The 23,613-nt window shown below is 59.6% G+C and overlaps 1 protein-coding gene across 1 annotated transcript in view; it reads right to left on the bottom strand.

Annotated features, from left to right (window-relative positions):
* The window catches only part of KCNK9 (potassium two pore domain channel subfamily K member 9), a 97,891-nt gene extending 85,882 nt beyond the window's left edge, over window positions 1–12,009 (bottom strand). Inside the window, exon 1 of the mRNA XM_055546824.1 lies at window positions 11,727–12,009. Within this exon, the coding sequence (XP_055402799.1) occupies window positions 11,727–12,009 (283 nt within the window). The remainder of the gene's footprint in view (window positions 1–11,726) is intronic.
* Between the last annotated feature and the right edge of the window lie 11,604 nt (window positions 12,010–23,613).

Raw genomic sequence — 23,613 nt, 5'->3', positions numbered from 1 at the left:
TTTGGTCCAGTCACTGCAGGCTAGGTTCTCTGCTACAGGCAGCTGAACACAGTCTCTGAGAGATTCATCCTGATGAAATGACAGAAACAGTGGGCATACATTTCAGTTCAGTTCAGTTCAGTCGCTCAGTCGTGTGCGACTCTGCGACCCCATGAATTGAAGCACACCAGGCCTCCCTGTCCATCACCAACTCCCGGAGTTCACTCAGACTCACGTCCATCGAGTCAGTGATGCCATCCAGCCATCTCATCCTCTATCGTCCCCTTCTCCTCCTGCCCCCAATCCCTCCCAGCATCAGAGTCAACTCTTTGCATCAGGTGACCAAAGTACTGGAGTTTCAGCTTTAGCATCATTCCTTCCAAAGAAATCCCAGGGCCGATCTCCTTCAGAATGGACTGGTTGGATCTCCTTGCAGTCCAAGGGACTGTCAAGAGTCTTCTCCAACACCACAGTTCAAAAGCATCAATTCTTCGGTGCTCAGCCTTCTTCACAGTCCAACTCTCACATCCATACATGACCACAGGAAAAACCATAGCCTTGACTAGACGGACCTTTGTTGGCAAAGTAATGTCTCTGCTTTTGAATATGCTATCTAGGTTGGTCATAACTTTCCTTCCAAGGAGTAAGCTTCTTTTAATTTCATGGCTGCAATCACCATCTGCAGTGATTTTGGAGCCCAAAAAAATAAAGTCTGACCCTGTTTCCACTGTTTCCCCATCTATTTCCCATGAAGTGATGGGACCGGATGCCATGATCTTCGTTTTCTGAATGTTGAGCTTTAAGCCAACTTTTTCAGTCTCCACTTTCATTTTCATCAGGAGGCTTTCTAGTTCCTCTTCACTTTCTGCCATAAGGGTGGTGTCATCTGCATATCTGAGGTTATTGATATTTCATACATTTGGGCAAAGATAAAAGTGTGAACATGAAAAGCTAAAGCCATTCCCACATACAACCATAGGACCATAGGGGAATGATGGGGAACTTCCCCCCCTTTATGAAACCATCTTTGCACGGCTCACTACTTCTCCTTTTCAGCCATATGAGAGCTACTTTATGAACCAACACACACTGACATCCACTGAGCTCACTGGTGTTTGAATCCCTCTGGCCTAAACACTTGCTCCAAATAGACCAAATAGATGCCCCTCAGCACTTGGGGTGGGGTCAAAGAAGTCACTGTCTCCCCCAAAACGGTGCTCACACTGGGAAACCTCTCATGACAACTGGACTCAGTGGGAACATCCCCCACAGCCTGGGTCAGGCCCTTTCCTGGGGCCCAGATGAGACCTGTGGTCAGAGCCCAGCCAGTCCAGCCCTTCATCGCCAGTGGTCACTTCCCACCAGAGTTCGAGAGAGAAAAGGTCCCGACGTTGCACACGTGAGGAACGAGGGGCATGGGGCTGCCTCCAGACTTACTGGGGCCTCGCAGCTAGGCTGTAGCAGAATCCATGCCCGCTACGACACAACAACGCTGCCGAGAGAGCTTCTGCCTCAGGAGAGGGGAGGCCGAGTGTCCTCCTGTGGCTTTCCCCAACGCCTCTCATCCCCTCCCCCTGAGTGACTCACCCCAGGGGCACCTGAGCTCCCATCTCCCCTCCACACAGGACTGTGCCTGAGAGTCACCTCCCTCCAAAGACCCCCGCGCACCCCGGGCGGTTGTGTGGCTTCCTCCGGGCAGAAAGGAGGGAGCAGGCAGACGGAAAGAACCCACGGCCCAGGCACGCAATGCGCACGCGCACGCGCCACATCACTCGGCCCCTCCCACCACGTGCTGTGGAGGCAGCTTTTTCTCCCTGTCCGCAGAAGTCAGCAGGGCAGGGGACACTGTGCACTTTGGAGGTCACGTGGCAATGTCTAGAGACGTTTTTATCCGTCATTGCTGGGTGGGGGAGGGGAGTTGCCACTGGCAACCAGAGGACGGAGACCAGGGGAGCTGCTCAGTGTCCTAAAACGCACAGGACAGCCCCCACTGCAAAGAGGCGGAAGCGGAAGTGAAGTCGCTCAGTCGAGTCCCACTCTTTGCGACACCATGGACTGTAGCCCACCAGGCGCCTCCGTCCATGGGATTTTCCAGGCAAGAATACTGGGGTGGGTTGCCATTCCCTTCTCCAGGGAATCTTCCCAACCCAAGGATCGAACCCGGGTCTCCTGCACTGCAGGCAGACGCTTTTACCACCTGAGCCACCAGGGAAGTCGCAGAGGCATCCAGCCCCGAACGTCCGTGGTGGGAGGGGGGAACTGTGCCCCTGCCCAAGGTCACAGGGGACCAGAGCCAGGGCCCCGCGCACAGCCTGTGCTCTTCACGGCATTCACAGCGGCATCCTCATCATGGGTCACGAGCAGTCACGGTCTCCTACCCACGGAAGCAGGGACACTGCCGGTGGGCCCCGGGAAGTACCTAAAGGAACCCCAAGAGCCAACAGGCAGATCCCCACCAAGCTCCGCTGTGCCGAAGACCACAGCACAAAGGTGTGGGGTAGGGGGGACAGCAAGGAGGCAGGCATGGGTCCACAAATGACTCTGGGGGCCCGGGCTCCAGGGAGCAGCCCCGCTCTCAGCCTGGACACCCCAGGGCTGCGGCGCCCATAGCAGCTGCCAGCGCCAGTCTCTGCCCCTCATCCCCTGGCAGGCCTCACCTGCCCCTAAGACTCACTGCACCCCAGACGCCTGCCCCCTCACACACCTCTAACAAGTGGCCGACGGGGACCAAAGACCCCACTGCACATGGTTCACACACTAATGTCTAGTCCCGGGCAGTCAGTCATCAAGCACCCGGTAAGTACATCCCCGGGGCTCAGGACACCGGGATAAGAGCCCTGACCCCAGCCCTCTAGCGTCTTTCGTGTGCAGAGACCCAGCACAGCAGAGACCCAGCACAGCAACGGGGCCCGCTGTCACCTCCCGACAGTGTCAGGGGACAGGTTCAAGGGTGTTCCCAGAGCCCTGTGAGTGCACAGGCCAGCTGGGCGGGGGGACCAGCACGGGCAGGGTCTGAGGTGGGAGTGGCCTGCCAGGGGTGTCCAGGGAGGGGTGGAGGGGGGAGGCTGGAAGGGCAGGGAGCATGCGCCAGGGTGGAGGGCTGGGTGCCATGACAACGCGGTGCAGAGGGCAGACACCTGTGCCCCTCGCCCCGGGCAAAGGCCAGTGATGCTGGCCTCTAGGAGGCCTCTGGCCTCCTGCCCCGCATGTCTGGCAGGGCCATGACGGCCCAAGGTTATTTCGCAGGTGGGTGTCTCTCCCTGCCAGGTGCCTGGCAGACTCACATGGGCCTGTCACTGCTGGTGGCCTTGGGGGCTGAGATCACACATTCAAGCTATCAGAGCAAGATGCTCCCCATCGGCGAGATGGGTCTCCAAACTGCCATCTTCCCTAAAACTGACAGCTGAGGTTCAAGAAGCTGGGCCTGTGTCCTGCACGTGTCCAGGGGCCCCAGGGCCCAGCCATGCAGGAAGAGGGCCCCTAAGCACTCACTTCAAAGTCCCCCCCCAGCTCTCAGAACCAGGCGTGAACCTCATCCCCAGCAGGTGCCCTGAGGAGGGCCCCGGAGAGCCCGAGACCAGTGGGCACCCAGCCCTGCCCTGGGCACTCAGGTGTCCACTGGGGAGGTTGCAGCACACACACAGACCGGGGTGCCCTGCGGGAAAAATGGTGGGGCTGGCTCTGACCCGAGAGGTTGGGGGTGCAGAGGGGTCAGTCGCAGTGGAATTTGGTGGCGTGGACTTCAGAAGGGCCACTGCGGCTGCAGGGTGGAGGAGGGTGGCCTCCCAGGAAGTCACATTTTCCCAACAAGCCTGGGGTGAGAAGACCTACGGCCCAGGCTGGGACCCCATGACTCCAGAAGCCCCCAGCCTGGCCTCCCCCCCACCATGGGAGCCTCCTTCTGCTGCAGGCCAGGTTTCCTATCTCCAGGGGTGTTCTCTAATGCAGCATGGACACGGGGCAGCACCCACAAGGGCCAGGGCGACGGGAACCCTCAGGGGCGCGGCGGCCCCCAGAGAGTGGGCAGGGAGCCGGGCTGGGAGGCTCTGATGACGACACTTCCAGCGTGGTTCCCTTCCTGTCCCGAAACAGTCTTGGGAATTTGGAGATGGTCCCAGGGCCCCTGAGCTGGTGCGGCGCAGGGAGGCGGGAGGCACCTGCCAGCCTCCATCATCACAGCAGAGCCTGGGGCCGCGAGAGGAGGCCTCTCACCGCACATTCTGGTGTGTTCTCTGATGCTCGAGACACACAGCCACCAAGCTCTGCATCCCCATCTCACGGATGAGGAAGCAGGTTAAAGAGGTGTGCCCAGGATCGGGCCTCCAGGACAGGCTGACGTGAGCTGCCCTGCCCGAGGCTGGGGGACCCCGTGATCTGCCGGCCCCTCAAGTCTCTCTGCACTCAGGCTCTGGAGGCAAGCTGCATCGTGACCCACACCTCCAGATGGAAGATCGAGGCCAGAGGTCGGGCCTGGCCCTGGGCCCCTCTGCTCTCCACATGCCAGGCCCAGCACGCCCCTTGCCACACCGAGTGCACCTGCACACCCACCAGCCTGCCACTGCCCACAGCTCACCCACCTCCAGGTCTGGCCCCCTCATTCACCACATTGCCACCACCCAGGGACCCTCCCAGGGCTGGGGACGCAGCAAGGGTGAGGGCAGGTCAGGACAAGCCCACTGCACAGGGCGGGCCCCATCTTTAAGCAGCTGTTCCCCAGCCAGGCCCCCTCCTTGCTCAGGACCAAGACTCCAGGAAGGAGCTTGGCTGGGAAGGTGCTCGAGCCAACAGAGGGTCACCAGCTGGGGACACTGGTGCCCCCAGGCCTGGGGGGCAGACATCTCATGGTGTCCTGACAAGCTGGGCCAGTGCACTCAGAGCTCCGGAATTTTCTCATCTTCCCCTGCTGCAATTTCTTTCCATCAATCATCTCTATTTCTCTGGGTCCACAGCACATAATTGTTTTCTGCTCTGAGATCAATGTCAGGGTCTGGGTTCACCCCAGTTCAAGACAGTGACTACAGGAGAGTTCTCTTGGAGCAGACGACAGACGTTTGAGTGGGCCGAAAGCTCAGAACTCATTGGTGCAGGGAGGCGGCTACCCAGAAAAGCTGGCATACTGAGCGGTAGCATTAACAGAAGTATAGTGCTAGACCAGGGGAGGTGATTCTCTGCTCTCGCTGCATGATCAGACCTGACTTGGAGAGCACATGTTCATGCCAAAACTGCTCAGGGGAGAGGGGCCAAGCTTATGAAGGCATTATTGAAAGAAATTCAGGGGCCCTGGGACCAGCTCCAAAATCCCAAGACTGTTTCAGGACAGGAAGGGAACCAAGCTCTACTCAGCCCTTCTGCCGGAGAACTGGTAAACCACAGGGTGGGCGCCTTCAGTTTGAAAGGGAGACCTTTCTACAAGCAGAGGTCTCAGAGTGAGGGCAGGCAGGAGAAGGGAACTCTGAACATAATCCCTTAAGGAAGTGAATGCCATACCCCCCCCCCCCAGCCCCTGCCCATGGGTGGCAAGGAGGAGGATGTCCACCAGGTGGAGGAGAAGACCCTCAACCAAGCTTTCACATCCCAGACCCCGCTGCCCATGGACTCCCTCAAGTGCCCACTGCCTCTGCTTCTGCAACCTAGGGGCCTGGCTCCCTAATCTCAGTATTCCACTCGTTTCCTCCTGTGCTTTCCCTGGTCCTCTAGCACAGCTGGTGTGACTCAGAGCACAGGTCAGCTGCCCAGGGCTGGCTGCCTGTCCATCCTGGCTCCCTGTGCCCATCACACTCTGGACCACGCCACATGCCTCCTGCTCCAGACCCACCACACTCTGGGTGCTGAGTTCTCTCTCCTCTTCTTGCTCTGGACCCCCAAGTTCCAGTTTCTAAATAGAGACCTTCTGGTCCCTCCTCAAGTGACCACCATGGAGACTGGCCAGTCCTTTGAGAGAAAGCCAGTCCTCGACATGTAAACTGCTTTTCCCTATGGAGGGAATAACCTCCACATTCATCAAGGCACACACACTTCATCACATGTGAAGTGATGAGCTCCCTGTCATGAGAAGCATTCAAGAAAAGGCTGGCTGATGATGCCGCATTCAGGGGGCTGACAATGTTCTGTCTCTTCAGCTCAGTCCTGGTTGCATGGCAGGGTTTGTTTACAGGGATCACTGAGCAATACATTTGTGATAGGTGTGCTTTTTCATACAAATGTCTTAAAATTTTTCAAATTAAAAGTGACTGAGATCTGCCGATCATCTGATGGGAAGATGAGGCTGGAACAACCTGAAGATCCCCTGCCATAGAGGCATTAACACTCACTGAGCCTGCTGGGGTGCCATGCACCTCCCCCCTCACAGCGGCCGCCACCCAACTCTGCACATGGGAGGAATTAGGCACCATCCCACCGATAGAGGAAAGCGTGAACCATGAACAGAGCTGAGTGAGTGCTCTGAGCAATGAGGAGTGAGTGAACAAGTAAGCGAACGACAGCACAGAGGAAAGGATGGATGCACACGTGGGTGTGTGGGGTGTGACACACGGGTGCAGGGAGGACGTCGGGGACGGGCAGAGACAGGTGTGAACACAGGTGCGTGGGGATGGGCAGGTGCAGGTGTGAACACAGGTGCATAGGGACAGGCAGGTGCAGGTGTGAACACAGGTGCGTGAGGACGGGCAGGGACAGGTGTGAACACAGGTGTGTGGGGACGGGCAGGTGCAGGTGTGAACACAGGTGCATGGGGACAGGCAGGGCAGGTGTGAACACAGGTGCGGCGAGGTCTTGGCGAGGGAGGGCATGAGGTGGGCAGGCGGAGATGTGGACGCAGGTCCACAGGGGCGGATATGTACATGGAAGCCTGGTTGACCTCCTGCCCCAACTTTCCCAGGCTTAACTAGTGAAAGCCCAGGCTGATGAAGACAACAGGTGTCCAAACACGGGGTCTCACGCTGTACCTGCCATCTCGAAGCCCTCAGCGTGGTGGTGTTTCTTACACCTCAGGAGAGCCATCTCTGTCTCAGGTTGCCCCGAGTCAGGGAACCCACCCCTCTGCCTCCCCCAGGACATGTACAGACAGGCCGCGTTTGCTGAAGGGCCAGGGCCACATGGCGCAAGGCCAGGTCCAGGCAGCCCTGGGAGGCAGAGCTCAGCACAGCCTGTCATGTGGCTGCACCCAGCCCGCTGCCACACAGAAGGTCACGAGGAGACCCCAGCCCTCCCCTCCAGCCCACCGTGTGTGGGTGGCCAGGCCTCCACCTGAGTCTGGCTGAGCAGGATTGCTGGAGGCAAAGGGAGAAGCAGAAAGACACAGATGGAACATTCCACAGGCCCATCCCTGGCTCCTGGTGGAATCTGTACTTGGAGCTGGCAGTGAGGGGATCCTGACTAGGAGTTCTGGGCCCTCTGCCCCAGTGCACACTGCCTCCTCTGGGCCTCAGTTTGCTCATCTGTAAAGTGGGGCAATGCTCCCTCCTACCTCAGGGGTGATGTGTGTGGAAGCTGTGTACTCAGGGGTCCTGCTCCCATCCAGGGTCCTCCTGGAGGTGCCCACTCCGTGTGAGGCTCTACATGGGCCCCAGCGTGCCGGGAAAGACACACTTCCCCCGGGGGCAGAATAAATGGCATCAACAATGCTAGAGCTGGAGGAGGTGCTGAGGGCAGCGGCAGTGAGGGGTGGAGAGGAAGCCAAGTGTCCTGGAGGACGAAGGCCAGCGGAGACTCACCAACCCAGGTTGCCCGCTAGCGGCACGGGAAGGGTTAAGTGAGTTCAGCTGTCCCTGCGTTTCCCGCTGGACGGTACCCAACTGTGTGGGTTTCCAGCCCCACTCCTGCCTCAAGGCCAGACCTTATCTTATCATCTTAGACGGTCCCAGAGCCTCAGAGGCAACACAGGCCAGGCAGGGGCAGCGCAGCGAGGCTGTAAACCATGGACAGAACACCGCACCAGGAGCGCCAGAGGATGACGCGGGAAACACTTCCCACTTGGTGAGAACTCTGTTCAAGGTCCTGTGTGTGAGTGAGGAAAGGGGATGTCCCACCACATTCTCAGGGGACCTCGAGCAGGGACAGTGTCCCACTCCCCACCAGAGACCCGCTCCCTGAGCCGATCACCTTGGTTCCTGCAGCAGCCACCCCGCCTTTAGCTAGGGGGACCCCCGCACCACGTGTCAGTCTCCCCTCCTCCAAACAGCAGCAAAAACATAAACCCACGTCCTCCACTCCCTCCTTCCCCTGTGAGGACCAGTTTTTAAATCGTCCTCTTAGATCCTCCAAATGAGATCAGAATTCTAAGCACAGTTTCTTCCTTAATGATCCCGAAGGTGGTAACAGCTTAGAACACAGATGTGAAGAGTCTGAAGAGGAGTGTCGAGATTCCCGTTGCTGTCAGGTGTAGTAGCTGAGTAGGGGACATAATTTTGGCCTCCAGCGCCTCCGTAGGAAAAGCACAAGTTTGTTGGGGCTCCTTCCCCACCCGGGCCTTAGCCCCAGCAGAGCAACTCAGCCCAGGCACCCTACAGCCCTGCCAGGCCGAGTCCCACCGCTCCTCCCGACAGCCCAGGAAGGGGGCTGGGAGGGCGTCCAACCCTCCTGCGAACCAGACAGGCACGGCAGGGTGTGCAGAAGGATTTTCATCTTGACGTGATGGAGAGTTCCAAAGGCCTAGGACTTGCCAAATTTAGAACCAACATGATCTACTGGGCAGTGGCCACAAGTGGCACAGACCTCAGAAGAGCAAGCGGGGACGGACCGCACCCAGACCTGGATCAACGACGGAGGCAAGTCTGCCCTCTCAAAGCCAGTGTGACCTGTGCTCGTCCCTCCTCGGGACAAAGCTGGCTGAGTCTGGGCCTCCCGGGACAGCAGGAGCTGTGGTCGGCGTGAGAGCCCAACAAAGCCTCTTACGAAGACGGCGGCCACGGATCCAAGGCAAAGTGGTCATTATACGTGTTCTTAAAATCCATTTCACCGAGGGCGCTAATAAGTGCATCCATCCGGGAAGCAGGGTTCATTAGCAGAGCGGGTGCGGGCGGCGCCTGCCCCACCTCAGAGGCTGGAACTAGAAGTTGGAGCACACAGGCTCAAGAAACCGCTCAAGGTGAGATGAAAAAGAATCCTGCGAAGACGCACCTGACTCATCAACATCACCATCCGATAGGAGATGGCTCCTCAGAGGGCCTGGCTTGGGGCTGGGTTTTGTTCTAGGCCTAGGAGAACCTTAATTTACATTTATATTAAAAAAAAAAAAGAAAACAAACAGAATTAACTAGAAAGGTGCTTGGTTTCCTGCAAATGCGAGCTCTTCAGAGCTAAACAGCTTCTTAGGGGAGAATCTGAGGCTGATGTCGAAATTCCTGGATTCTCACCTACTAACTGCAGACAGCACTGGACCAGGTGGCTGCACTGGCCACTGGCCCTTCAGAGTCACCCTGGTAGGTGTTCCCAGTCACAGTCCTCCTACAGGTGGGGGTAACTGAGGCTAGGAGTCAGGAACCAGCCCACCCGACGTGCGCCATGGTCTTCCAGGTCTGACCGGCCTCAGGTTCCAAGCCTGGTCAGTGGGCTCCAGCTTTGGCATCTTTCCACAGCAGGGAAACGCTGTTAGGACAGTCTTGTCTTCCTAACCTTACACATATATTCCAACCTTTCTTGCTGGAAAATCAGTTGGAAATTCAACAAAAGAACTGAGAAAACGTCACCCAGTCATCAGCGGCCCCTTCTCCTGGGCTGACTGGAATCCCACCCCCGCCTCTGGCTAAGATCCACTCGGCCACCCTGTCTTGACTCTTTCTCTTTGGAGCCCAAACTGTTAGAAGCACATGTCCAGAACCACCAATCAGAATCAATCAGTGCAATCGACAAGAACCTGATCAGGTAAATGGACCATCTCTGGGTTTGATTTGTAACTCCAACCACCATCTCACCAAGGCTGCAATTCAATTCTCAGGACCAGCCCAAGCGAGGTATCCTGGGCTCATGTCACTCCTGGAGGCCGGTATGCTCGCAGGTTTTATCTGTTTTGAGTCTACATCACCCAAGGCCCTTCCTGGAATGAGGAGTTCTTCCCCTCCCCCGGGGCAGTGGGTTGGTGGGGGGGGGGGGGGGGCACATTCCCACAAGCAGGCCCCTGACCCACAAGATTGCCACCCTGCACATGTGTGTCTTGGCCACAGCTCACGCTGAAAGTTTAAAGACAGAAACGCTGGCTGGCTGGCCCTTTCGGGAGCTGGAAGCACAGGGTGGGAAAGGAAGGACTTTTCTGTGTTTTGGCCACAGGGCCAAGGGCGTGTGGCAAGAGGGAGCAAAGCTGGTTCTGCTGACGACAGAAGGACGGTTTCCTTCTGAAAACATAGAAACCTACACCAATGAATTAAACATTTCAAACAAGATGACTCTCTACAAAGTCTTTTCAACCAAGAAGGAAAGACAAGCCGTCCTGTGCTGGCGCTTCCTGTTGCATATGGCACTGAGAAATACTGTTTTTGCAGCATGCAGAGCTTTCCAGAGAAAGGAAAATATCAAGGGAAGGAAAAATCAGAGAAAGAGGTCCAGAGAAGTCAGGCAGGAGGGATGATGAGAGGCTGGGGAGAGAGGAGGCCTTTGCTCAGGGCGCAGGGGCACAAATAAGCAGAGGGGGGCAAAAGAGCGATGGCCGTGAGCCAACGCGGTGGCCCCGACAGGCCCAAGGGGGTGGCCGTGGAGAGGCTGGAAGCCGTGCTGGGACAAGTTGCAAACCAGAGACGCCACCCTACCTCCTGCCTCCATGGGGAAGGGTCCGCACCTCCACTGGGCTACAGGGACCTGCTCCTTCCCCCACCTCTCAAGTGTGATAGACACAGTTCTCCAAACACCTAGGCCTCGGTGGGGGTCCTGCCCTAGGAACCCCCCAGAGACTGCTTGGTGGGCAGTGCCTTTGGGCTCAGGACCCACAGGATGTACCAACTGGACTCTCTCCCTGAACCGGGCCAGAACTTCCCCAGCTTCTCAGCAGTAAGCACACTTGCCTCACCCACCCTCACAGCCCAGGGGTGGACTGGTCCTGTCCCCACCCCACCCCAGCCCCCCTCCTCCTGGAGCCTTTCAGAGGGCTGTCACGGCCCCCTAGTCTCCCCCCAACCCCCCGCCCCCCACATCACCAAACAGCAAACTCTCTCCTGCCAGGGGCCTGGCACACCAAGGCTCCAGCCCTGGAAGAAGAGGAGCCAGGAGGGAGGAAAGCTAAGATGTGGGCTCGGAGAAGGCTGGCGAGGGTCAGCGCCTCCCACGCTCCAAGAGCAGTGCCCGGGCCATCTGAGTCGGTCTCCGCGCCGCGAGTGCCAAGCCAGCCCTCTCCAACTCCGGGAGAGGTAGTAAGTGTAAGGCTTGGAGCCCCGCGCAGCCCAGCCCGCGCCGGGGCGGTGGGTGGGTGGGTGTCTGCTACGGGATTATTCTTAGCGCTCCACTCTCTTCGCAAAAGTGGCGCCTCCGCCCTCTAGGCTCGGCACGCTCGCTCCGGGCTCGCACGCCCGGTCCAGACACCGGCGCGGAGGAGAGCCCCGGGTGGGGTCCGCGAGGGGTGAGGCCGGCGAGGAGGCGCAGGAGAGGCGGGGGGCTCCCGGAAAGGAGGGGGCGCTGCGGGAAGGGCCCCCCCTCCTCGCGCCGGCGACAGGCGGCGTTTAACCCTCGGCGCCCCGCACCCAGCCCTGCGCTGCGCGCTCAGCCGCCTCCCCGGACTCCTCCCGGGACGCGGGGAGCCGGGCGGCGGCGCGCCCAGCTCTTACCTATGGTGGTGATGACCGTGATGGCAAAGTAGAAGGAGCCGGCGAATTTCCACTGGACGCCGGCGCGGTGTGGCTCCGACTGCAGGATCACCAGCTCCAGCTGCCGGTAGTCCTCGCTGCTGATGTTGTACTTGCCCTTGATCCGGATCTCCTCGGCTTTGAGTTTCTCCTCCTCGCGCATCTCGTGGTCCGACTCGAGGGCGTCGAAGACGGCGGCGCCCACCAGCAGGTAGGTGAAGGTGCAGACGATGAGGGACAGAGTCCGCACGTTCTGCCTCTTCATGGCCGCCAGCAAGGAGCCGGCGCGGGGGGCATGTCCCGCAGGCTCGCAGCCGCGCGCGTCCCACTGCAGCGCCCGGCGGCCGCCGCCGCCGCCTCCTCCGCCGCCGCCGCCGCCGCCTCCAAGTTGTAAGCGGCGGCGGCAGCAGCAGCAGCAGCAGCAGCAGCGGGGAGGCGGGGGGCGGGGAGGCTGGGGGGGCCCCCCTCCGCCGGGGCCGCCACAGCCGCTGCCACCGCGAGGCGGCTGGCGGGGCAGGGGCGGCGCGGGCCCGGGCTCCGGCGAGAAGGCGGACAGGCACAGGAGGCTGCTGGAGCGCCGGGGCCAGGAGTCCGGGAGCCCCGACACCCTGCGCCAGACCCGGCCAAAACAGCCCGCCCCACTGCGCAGGGCCATGCACGGCGGCCCCGCCGGGCACCGCGAGGGCCTCGCTGCCCTCCGCACCCCGCCCCCCGCTCCCGCCGGAAAAGCAGGGGCGGGAGCGGGAGCCGGAGCGCGGCCGCCGCGGCCCGCGCCCCTCCGGGTCCGGCTCCGGGGAGGCGGCGCCCAGCTAGGAGCCCGCAGGTTTGCGCGCGCCCCGCGGGACCTCCTTCCCCCTTTAGCCCTCCGCGCCCCCCTTCGAAGGGGGGTGAAAAAGTTTGCGAAGTGGCTGCGTCTCCGGAGTCCCCAGCAATCCGGGAAGGGGCCGAGCAGGTGCAGCGGGCGGGGCGGCCGGCTGCCCGGAGGTCCGAGCGCCCTGAGTCCACCCGAGCGCCCCGGGACGCGGCGGGGTCCCCGCCAGGCGTCGGCCGTTCCGCGAAGTTTGCTGGGCTCAGCCCCCGAGGCGCGGGAGCGGGGCGCGGCCCCCGGGCGGCAGGGCCCGCGGCGGAGCGGCCTCGGGGGCGGCCGGGGGACGGCGCGGCGGCGGTCGGCCAGTCCGCTCCTCCGGGGGCGGCGGGCGCGGCGGCGGCGGTGGCGGGAGGGGTCCCGCGGGCCTCGCGGAGATGCGGGGTGGGCGCGGGCGCATGAGCCGCGCCGGGGTCGGGGCCCTCCGGCGTCCGGGGAGGCGGCCGCAGCGCTGGTCTGCCTGGAGCGCTGCGTGCGTGCGCGCCGGAGGGAGCCCGAGTGTGTGTGCGTGTGTCTGTGCGTATGTGTGCCCGTGTGAGTGAGTGTGTGTATGCGCGCGCGGGCGCGCGTGTGTATGTGTGTGTGTGTGTGTGTGTGTGTGTGTGCGCGCGCGCGCGCGCGTGGCAGCCCGGCTCCGGCGGGAGGGCCACGGGGGGCGGGGGCCGGACTACGCTGAGGCCCGGCCTCCCTTCCTCCTTCCCCCCTCCCGCAGCCTCTTGGGTGCGCCACCTCCCGCCTGGTCCCCAGCCAGCTGGCGAGGCAGCCGCGGCGGCGGCTCCCGCTGCAGACCGAGCGCGGCGCAGGGCGCACGCGGAGGGGGCCGGGGAGGGGCGCCCGGTGGCACCGGGGAGGGGGCGGAGGCGGGCGGAGGGCCGGGTGTCGCCCGAGTGGGGGTGGGGGGCGGAGCGCCGGCAGGATTTGGCAGGGGGATGGGAGGATAAATGAGGCTGCTCGGGCGGCTCGAGTCCAGCTCCCCGAAAGGCGGAGAGTTTGAGAGACCCGGGCTCGGACGCAGAGACGGCATGCAGCCGGAGAAGGCAGACAGGCAGCTTAAGGGAGAGGAGAAATCCAGCGGAGAGTGGGAGCACAAGGGGCGGGTCCGCGGGCGCCCGAGGGGAGCGCGCCGCCGCTCGCGGCTTCCCCCGGGGTCAGCCACCTGGCCGCGGGCGTGTGTCACGGGTCTGGATGCACCTCCTCTTGGCGCGCTGGGATCCCGAGGGCCGCGTCGGATCCGGAGGGCGCCGCCGGCCGGCCGGCCCAGCCCCGGCCGGGGAGCGCTGAGGATGGCAGGATCCGCGACTCCTGGGATGGGGCCGCTGGGGAGGACGCCGCGTTCCCCCGTCCGCTTCCTGTTGCTTTTCCGAGAAACACTCCTTAGTTCCCCTAGGCTGGGCGCGGGGTGCCCCCGGAACTCAACCCTGACCCTCCCCGCGGCTCTCCGCCTCTCGCGACGGCGCCTCTCCCGGCCAGCCTGGGGAGGAAGCCCGGGACTCGGCCTGGGCGCAGCTGCTCGCTGAGCCCAGAGAGGAGCCCTCGCTCGCCTCGACTCGCCTTCTGTTTCAGCCCCCTTTGCCCTCTTTCCCACCCCCGTCTTCCCTCAGGTCGTCGAGGGAGTTTTCCTCGATCACCAGCCCCTTTAATAGCCGTTTGAGCAATGAAGCCCGAAGGGGCAAGCGGGAGTCGCGGAGACCCCTGGGCGCCCCTTCCCTTGGACCTCGGCCAAGAAAGGGGAGACTTGAGGGAAGGGGCGCCTCCCCCGGGCGGCGGGCTAAAAAAACGGAGCAGAAGCTAGCCATGGACTCTAGGCCAGGGAATTAAACTCAACCCTCGCTCATCTCGTTCCAGGAGCCCAGATCCCTGCAGAGCATCCCCTCGGGCCGTGCTGGGCTCCCTGTCCACAGGACTCAGGGTCGAGAGAGTCTGGGGACCCACGGAGGCTCCCCGGCTGGAATGCTGTCAATCACATTTGGGGGACTTGGGGGTGGTTGTGCCCCCGGCGTGCGTACCGGGGAAGGGAACCCGCGCTGCGGGCGACGTCTGGGCCGCTGGGTCCCCTCTGGATCCAAGCTCGCCCTCGGGCACGGGGGCGGGGAGCCCCACCCCCTAGCGGGCGCGCTCCCCAAAATTCATTTTGGAAACCGAGGCCCCCGCGCTCGGCGAATGAGCCTGACCGCCCGGTGAGTCACCGCAAGCGGGCGACAAGGATTCCCAGCAGCTGGTAATTAATTGCGCCGTGGCGGCTCGGCCCACGGCGGAACCCCAGCCGGGCCTCCCGCCGCGCGGCCGCGGCGCCACCCCTGAGTCACAGCCGTCGGGCCCACGCCGTCCGGAAGCCGCCCGGACGCCACCAGGGGGCAGTGGACTCCGACCCACAGGTCGCCCGCTTTGAGTCAACCCCTGGTAGGAAAAGTCCAAGTTGTCCCCGCTGGCAGGTGCGGGAGCGGGGGATGGGAAGCTGTCCACCCACGGATTCCAAGCTTCGTAGGGAGCCACTTTTATTCAGTTTACAGACAACCTTTCAGGCAAACGGAGCAGCCTTGTGTGCAGCATTGGAAGGGACCTCAGAGACGAACTAGTCAGAACCGCTTGTTTTACAGATGGGAACACTTCCATCTGTAAATTGCTAGGCAATTCGGGTCCAGAACCAGCACTGAACTTCCTCCTGGCTTCTGTCCTGCGTTCCTTCAAGGACCTGGCTGGCCGCCTTCCGACCCCAAGTTCAGTGCCACGAAGAGCCCCAGACCACTCCCAGACAAGGGTCCTTCTTTCCTCTCCCCTTCCAAATACAGCCTTTGGACTCCAGAGACACAAGCCTGGGAGCCGGACCTCTGGAAGGTTCTTGATGGGGGAGAAAAGAAAGAGGAGGGCTCCTGGGTCTGTCCCCCCAGCACCCACACTGCCCTGTCCTGCCATGGTCTTGACCTGCAGGGGGAGGTGAGCTCCCTGGAGCAGAGCCTGGGTCTTGACACCTTCCCTGACCCCAGACACTCATCCCCGCGGCAGTCGCTCAGCTATAGCCCTGTGGGTTGCTCAGTCCAGAAAGCAGACTGCTGGACGTGGGTCTGCAGAGACCACCTCCCTCTTTGTCCCGTGGTCTGGGAACACCAACTCCAGCTCAGCCTGGAGGTGGATCCAGAGCCCAGGTGTGGCCAGTCGGCTAGGTTCCCCTAGCCCGCAGTGATTGGCTGGGCGTGGCTCACCTCCTAGCCAATGAGAGCCCAGGGAAAGCATTTCTTGAGGAGCCGCTCGGGTCTTGAGGGTGGAGGAACGCTGCAGGCCATCTCCCCGGAGCAAATGCTTCATTCACTCTTTGGTTTAGGCCACTGTGAGTTGGTGCCCAGGAGACCTGTGCAGGCTGGTGCCTGTGCGCTGGCAGCCTGTCTGTGCTCCTCCGGGGAACTGACCCTGGGCCTCCCTGGCCATTAGTGTCTTTAGTAAAGCAAGGTGTATCTGATTAGATAATAGAGAACATCATGGTTTTATAACTCTACTGCCTACTTGTTTTCTCGGTTCTCTACACATGGTAAGGTGTCCAGAGCCCCTGGGGTTAGAATCACTACCCTGCCTCACCCAGGGAGGCCAGCCAGTCAGGTGGACCTCACTTCCGGTCCAGCGCCCCTTCCGCATCAGCAGATGAGTCTGTGGGTGATCCCGCCATGGGGCGGGGCCGGTGCCCAGGGCAGCGGCCTCTTCCGGTCCTCACTCCTCCCTGCCTTTGCTCTCGCTGTTCCCTCCGCCTCATTACCGTTTCATGCCCTCCTCAGGCTCTCCTCTCCTCGTCGTCAAGATCCAGCTCTGGCATCTCCTCCAGAAGCTTCCCCTGTCCCCAGGCTGGATGAGGCAGGCGCCCGCATCCCTGCACTAATTTATATCCCGTGACTCCTTCGGTGCCAGTCACACCACCCCTGCCAGTCAGTGAGTTCCTTGAGGGCAGGAGCTATGCCAGCATCAACTCAGTCACACCGGACCTGCCACACAGTAGGCTCCTCTGTCCGTGGAATTCTCCAGGCAAGAATACTGGAATGGGTAGCCATTCACTTTCTCCAGGGGATCTTCCCCACCCAGGGATAGAGCCCAGGTCTCCTGCATTGCAGGAAGATTCTTTACCATTTGAGCCATCAGGGAAGCCCCAAGGTATACAATAAACGTTTGTTAAAGACTAAACAGCAGAGTTGAATTCATGTGCAGTAGGTCTGAGGTCACTGCCGCAAGCGAGATCTCTCATAGGAGGGCAGGAAGAACTAGAGGCAAAAGAGTGAAAGAGAAAAAAAAAAAGCTATGCAGGTGGCAAAGGTGGTTACCTGCCAGGACCCTGAAGTGCCCAAGGTTTAGGCGTGACTCTGATGCCCCTGGGGGTCCAGTGCAGTGAAGGAGAAAGAACACAAAAGACAAAGGTGGAAGAGAGGGCAGGAGGGAACAAGAGCTCAAGCAGGAAGCAGTGAGCTCGGAGAGGGGAGTGGCGCCAAGGCTGAGCTCACTGATATTGGCATACCGGCTGCCTTCCCTTGACCTGGGCCTGCGGCAGACATTGTCAATCAATCCCAGCCCTGTCTTAGGTCAGGCTCTGTTGTTACAGCCTGAGAATCTTGAACACAGGTGCACACACAGGGTTCATTCTGGGCTCAGTACTCACCTGTTTCCTTTCAGGGCCATCACCAATCTGGCCCCATGGCAAAGGAGAGTCTACACCCATTGTAGGAGGACAGAGGGGGCCATGAGAAGCTCTTGATTGAGAGTGGCACCACGATAATGGTGTATGGCCCCTGCCGTGATGGTCCTGAGGGAGTCTTTCTCGAGCACCTGCTGGGTGTTCGGCTTGAGCTGGGGCACCAAGTACTCATGTTGACCCTGTGAGGCCACCGACATCCCATTGGCTGGTGATGAAGCCAAGACTCCACACTTGGGGTGGTGACCATGACTGCAGATGCTTGGTGGAACGTGCTGGGAGCTGGAAGGCCATGCCCTTCTCTTCCAGCCCAGGCAGCAAGGCTGCAAAGGAAGAGGGAGGGTCAGCCCAGTCCTTGGTACCCAGGAAGGGCTCACAGTGACTTCACTGGCTCTGTGATTAGACCCAGAGAGGCCAGGGCCAGCTGCAGGGCTGATGTGGCGAGAGTTAGGGAAGGAGGGAAGGAAAGGGGCCCAGGGTTTGAGACACAAGAGGCAGAGCCATGACACCAAAGGGAAACTGAGGCTGGGCCTGGCTCAGTGTGCCCAGAGGGTTCCAGAAGGTCATATCAGGGGCCAGGGAGGTTGTTCAGAGAGTGAATTGTCAGAGCCCATGAGCTTCTAGTTGTTGGACTTCCAGCTGCCCTGAATATTGATCAGCAGGTGATGTGAGGACGTGCACCCTAAACTGGGCGGGGCTCCTCCTTGAGACGTGGGCCCTAGGAGGTCTCACATGAGGTTTCTGAGCCCCAGCGTTCTCCATGTGCAGTGGGGTCTCAAATTGCGGCCGTGTGGGCAAAGACGCCTAGGAGATCACACTCTATAAACTGTTGCAGGAACAATCGGTGTGCGGAATCAGGGCTCCGGATGTGCCCCCAGAGTCAGAAGACTTTCAAGAGTGGGGATTTCATCTAGTCGATGAGGAGCCGGCCAACGCTCCCTGGGACTTGGGCTGGCATGCGAATGAGGGCGGAGGCAAGGCCAGGCCAAGGCCCCTTCCTTCAAACCAAGGACGGCCCCCAGTGCCCGCCGCACTCACATGCCCTTGCTTTACTGGAGGAAACGTGATTAATGGATTTCAGGCTTCTTAATGCGGCCTGAACAACTGCCCAGCTCCATACCTGATCCATAAATAGCTCCATCGCTTTCCCCACGGAGCCTCAGCACTGCCAGGATCAATCAGGCCATCGGCAGAAGTTTCACCAGCTGACAGCTCCCAAGGGGGACAGATGGAGGAGCCCAAACCCTGTGCCCACCAGGAGGGTCTCATTAACTGAGGCCAGGGCAGCAGGGCTAGTACCTGCAAGAGGCTGTTCCCAAACCAGGCCCAGGAGATGGGAGGGCATGTGTCCACGTCCACAGCAGGGCTCCTGGGCAGGGGGAGGGGCATCCTGTCCCCGACCTCCGCTGCTGGGTACCCAGCGCTTGGCAGAGCAGAGGCTCCTGGGTGTTTGCTGACTAGATTAATGAAATGGATTTGAGAACAACATAGCAGTGGCCAGGAAATGGCATCAGTGACCTTTCTCGGTCACCTCCTCATCACCAGGGCCTGAACTAACGGTTAAACACCCATAGAGAGACGTTCAACACTTGTTGAACCCAGCTCTTCTCCTTCATAATAAAAACGATAATATAAATAAAAATAAGAAATCTAGAAAAATCTCCTGCTGTTAAGAATAAACAGAAACAATAGTTTATGGAGAATGCTCTAACCAAGGACGTTGAGAAAGCCTGAACTTGGGTGTGAGACAGGATCGTTTGATGCAGTAGTTGCTGTCGTTGGACAGGAACACCAGAAAATTGTCCAGCACGGGGAAGGGACAGAGCTGGGGTGTGGGGATCCAGCTGGGGACCGTCTCCACGGAAGCAGCCTGTCTGCAAGGCACACACGCAGTGTGACCAGGCTCTCTCCCTCATTTGCAAACTCGATTCTCCCAGGTGGACCCTAATGGTACTCGATGTGGAACGGCCTTGAGTCGGGCGGCTGGGATCCCAATTCCAGGTTTGTCATCTCCACCTGCTGTGACCGCGGGCCAGTGAGTGACCCCCTCTGTGCACCCCCGGGTTGGTTGGCAAGGGCAGAGGTGCCCCCATCCGTCCAGATGCAGTGCAGGCAGGTGTGTGCAGTGCCCGTGGGGGGCGGGGGGCATGCAGTGTGGGTCCACTGCCCTCCTCTCCGCACCGCCCTGCCCGCCGGCCGAGGAGCTGTGCCAGCCACCACACGCTCGCAATGGAGACGCTGCTCGCAGCCAGCTACCCTGGTGGGAGCTAACTTTAGCCCAGTCACACGGTGCCATCACTGTCCCTGTGCAGAGAGCTTACAGATCCCTGAGGAAGGTGTTTAAATATTTTTCCTTTTCCGAAGCCTGGTTCTCGCCTCTGCCATTTTCACCTTTGTGTGGCAGAAGGTATTTTTGCAAACGCAGCCGAGGTGGCAGCAATTTCGCAGCAAGAATGCGGCGTCCCTGTACGCATCGTTGCTATTTTGGGGACTTGCAGGTGTATCCTGTGTATCATTACAGGGCTCGTCACCCTCTCAGGGGAGGGGAGAGAGGGCAGGGTGCCTCCTCCAGGGAGCCCTCCTGGCTCAGGCCAGGTCTAGGGCACGGCCCATGTGCCCCTGTAACAGGCCTGTCCTCAGCACGGTTACTCCATCCCCTGCTTTGCTCCAGGCCGTGAAGAATCCCAGGACAGGGCTTGTCTGACCTGAGTCCCAGCAGAGTAGGGCTCAGGAAACATCCACAGAGTTTAATTACCACCCGGGGGGCTCTGCAGGGTCTGGAGCTTCTGAGGGGCTTTCTCTGCCCCTGAGTTGCTGTCTGTCCTGACAGCACTTGCCAGCCTGGGGGCCTCCATACCAGGAGAGGATTGGGAGTTTGTGATGCAAAGTGAACAGGAGATGGCAGGTCTGGAGTTGGAGACCTGTGGGTCACATGGGGGTGTGGGCACCCAGACTAGCCTCAACTCTGGCCCCCAGAGGGCTTCCTGGCAGAGGGGACTTTGCCTTCCAGTCCCCAGGCTGCGGGACAGGCTGATGCCCCCTCCCTGGTTCTGAGTGTGGAGCAGGCACAGCGAACGCTCTGAGGATGCATGTGTTGTAGAACACTGTTCAAGGTTTGATTCTCTTCCCACGGTGTCAGAAGGGATTTGACGAATCAGGAGGTGGCAGCCCAGAGAAGTCCAGGCACTTATGGGAGATCACAGAGTCGTCATCGTCACCAGGGCTGGGACACCATGCACCTATCAGGCCCCCAAGGTCAGGTCCGGCCCCCATCCCCTGGAGGGTGTCCAGGGGGTCTACACAGTTTGACAATCCAGCTCTTGCCTCCAGGGGTGTTAGGGAGCCAGTAGCAAGGCCCCTGCTGTCAAGGAACAGTTGTCCTGCTGGGAGAGTGAACAGTGAACCAGTTAACCATCAGGGTAAAGCCAGGAGTGGGTGATTGGGACGGTGAAATGTGGGCTGGACGGAGGGACATTAGTCGGGGTGGTAGTCAGAGATGGAGCACCAAAGAATTGATGCTTTTGAACTGCGGTGCTGGAGGAGACTCCTGAGAGTCCCTTGGACCACAAGGAGATCAAACCAGTCTATCCTAAAGGAGATCAAACCTGAATGTTCATTGCAAGGGCTGATGCTGAAGCTGAAGCTCCAATATTTTGGCCACCTGATGCAAATAGCTGACTCATTGGAAAAGACCCTGATGCTGGGAAAGACTGAGGGCAGAAGAGGGTGACATAGGATGAGATGGTTGGATGGCATCACTGACTCAATGGACATGAATTTGGGCAAACTCCTAGGGAATATGAGGGACAGGAAGGCCTGGCATGCTGCAGTCCATGGGGTCACAAAGAGTCAGACACGACTCGGAAACTGAAGAACAAGTCAGGGATGGCACTGAAACAGAGGCATGAACGACATGTTCAGATCCAGGAAAGGGCGTCTAAGCAGAGGGAGCAGCCTGTGCAAAGGCCCTGGGGCCAGGGGAGGGGTCTTGGCTTCTTCAGGGAAGAGCCAGAAGGCAGATGTGACTGGGATGTAAGCCTAGGGGAAGTTGGCACAAAGTGAGTTCAGAGGGCAGAGCTGAGCCTCCAGGGGAATGGGAGGCTGGACCAGATCATGAAGGTTCTCTGAGGCTATGGGAGGAAGATGGATTTCACCGGTACACTCAAGAAGTCCATGCGTGCACTGTGTAGGGAGGGAGCTTAGGCACACCACCTCATTGGATGGTGTGGGGCACCCCCTTCCTGCAGTATCAGCCCCTCAGTGTGCCTGGGGAGCTCTCCAGCCTGGAGGTGGGGGCGAGGATGAAAAGCCATAAGGTGAGCCAGGCACCACACCAGCAGTCTCTGAGCTCGGGGTAGGGGTAGTGCAAGCTGCTTGGCTACAGAGTCGGATGGTCCTAGGTTGACCTTGGGCCTGTTACTTCACCTGAGTCTCAGTTTCCTCATCTGTGAAATGGGGACATGGGATGTTTTGCCCTTAACAGAGTCAATGGCACAGGCAAGCAGCGAAGGAAGCCGAGCTGGTTGTGTTTGTCTCTGTCTCCAGCTTTGAACCTCACTCTCTCATAAGCTGGGCTTCCCTGGAAGCTCAGATGGTAAAGAATCTGCCTGCAATGTAGGAGACCCGGGTTCTATCACTGGGTCAGGAAGATGCCCCGGAGAAGGGAATGGCAACCCACTCCAGTATTCTTGCCTGGACAATCCCATGAACAGAGGAGCCTGGCAAGCTACAGTCCATAGGATCTCAAAGAGGCAGACAACCAAGTGACTAACACTTTCACTTTTTTTCACTCTCATGGGCTACTGTTTCTTTTCTAAGTTCAGGGGCACTGTTGACTCCTGCACGACTGTCCTATGATTTTGAACCCAACAGAGCAGGGGCTGGAACAGGAGGATCATGACATCAGAAAGAAAGGACTGGGGAGTGGAGGACCAGAGAGAAGGCCAGAGAACCTGGGGGCATCAGAGAGAAGAAGGGGAGATGCAGGAATCAAAGGGGTGGGGGTGGGGGCAGATCAGAAAAAAGCGGGGAGATGCTGGGCAGGGCTGATACTATTGGGGTAAGTGTCCCTGACTTCGGTCCAGATGAACTCCTCTTTGGTGTTCCCACCCCAGAGTCTCTCTCTCTCCCAGACTTCATCTTAGAATCTGAGACCAGAATAGAGCTACCGGTGTTCATTCTTTCTTGACACAAGTGTCTGTTAAGCATCTACTTGGCCTGTTCCTGGTCCAGGCCCTGGAGGCACAGAGGTGAGGTCAGGAAGCTTACACATCACAGACCAAGGCACCGTGTACGTGCTCACCTCCGTGATCCTGCATCCACAGCGCTGTCTACAACTCAGTGCACCCGCCCTGCGCCCTCTCCTGTGCAGCCATGCTTGGCCATACTGACCCATGGTCTGGCCAGCACGGCAGGCATCTCAGCAGTTGTGGAGAGCATCGGGAGAAGGGTCAGGCCAGACTCTGGGGCCAGGCCTTGCTTCATCTCCTGTCCATCTGCCTTTTCTGAGCAGGCATCTTTGGCAGCAGGATTTGACTGAATATTCGGCTTCCACCTGCCATCCTTCCTTCCCTCCTTCTTTCACTTAAGTGGGATCATGGTATGATGGCTCTCCCAGCTCCCTCCCCGTTTCCTCTCAAAGTGACTGAGCGCTGTGCCTGTTCAGTCATGTCGACTCTGCATCCCCTGGACTGTGCCCATCAGGCTCCTCTGCCCATGGGATTCTCCAGGCAAGAATACTGGAGTGAGTTGCCATTTCCTCCTCCAGAGGATCTTCCCGACCCAGGGATCAAACCCTCATCACCTGTGTCTCCTGCATTGGCAGGCGGATTCTTTACCACTGAGCCACTTGGGAAACCCCTCACTTAAGTGTCCTCCCTAGTAAATTTCTTGTGTGATTAGTTGCATTGCAACATCTGCTTCTTGGGGGACCCAGACAAACATGGGGGTATTTTGCTGATAAAGAAAAATCATACCACCTGGGTGGGAGAGGTGGGGGGAGGGGCCAGAGCCCAACAGGAGGGAGAGAATTATACCTGGAGAGTGAGAGCATCCCATATCCAAATGGCTTCTGAATCAGTCCGATGGGGTGGGTTATCCAGCAAGTTATGGACTGAGTGCTCGTGACCCTCCCACCAGATTCATTTGCTGAAACCCTAACCCCCAGCGTGATGGCACTTGGTTGTGGGGCATTTGTGGGGGTTAACAAGTTTAGATGAGGTCCCAGGAGTGGGGCCCCCAACAGGATTAGAGTTCTTATAGAAAGAGGAGGAGACCAGAAACCACCTCCCCCACGGCCGCCTGAGAACGGGCCATCTGCAAACCAGGAAGAGGACCCC

The sequence above is a fragment of the Bubalus kerabau genome, chromosome 14 (assembly GCF_029407905.1).
Source record: "Bubalus kerabau isolate K-KA32 ecotype Philippines breed swamp buffalo chromosome 14, PCC_UOA_SB_1v2, whole genome shotgun sequence".
Lineage (NCBI taxonomy): Eukaryota > Metazoa > Chordata > Mammalia > Artiodactyla > Bovidae > Bubalus > Bubalus kerabau.
Note: the sequence above shows the minus strand (reverse complement) of the source record. Positions and strands in the feature narration are given on the sequence as shown.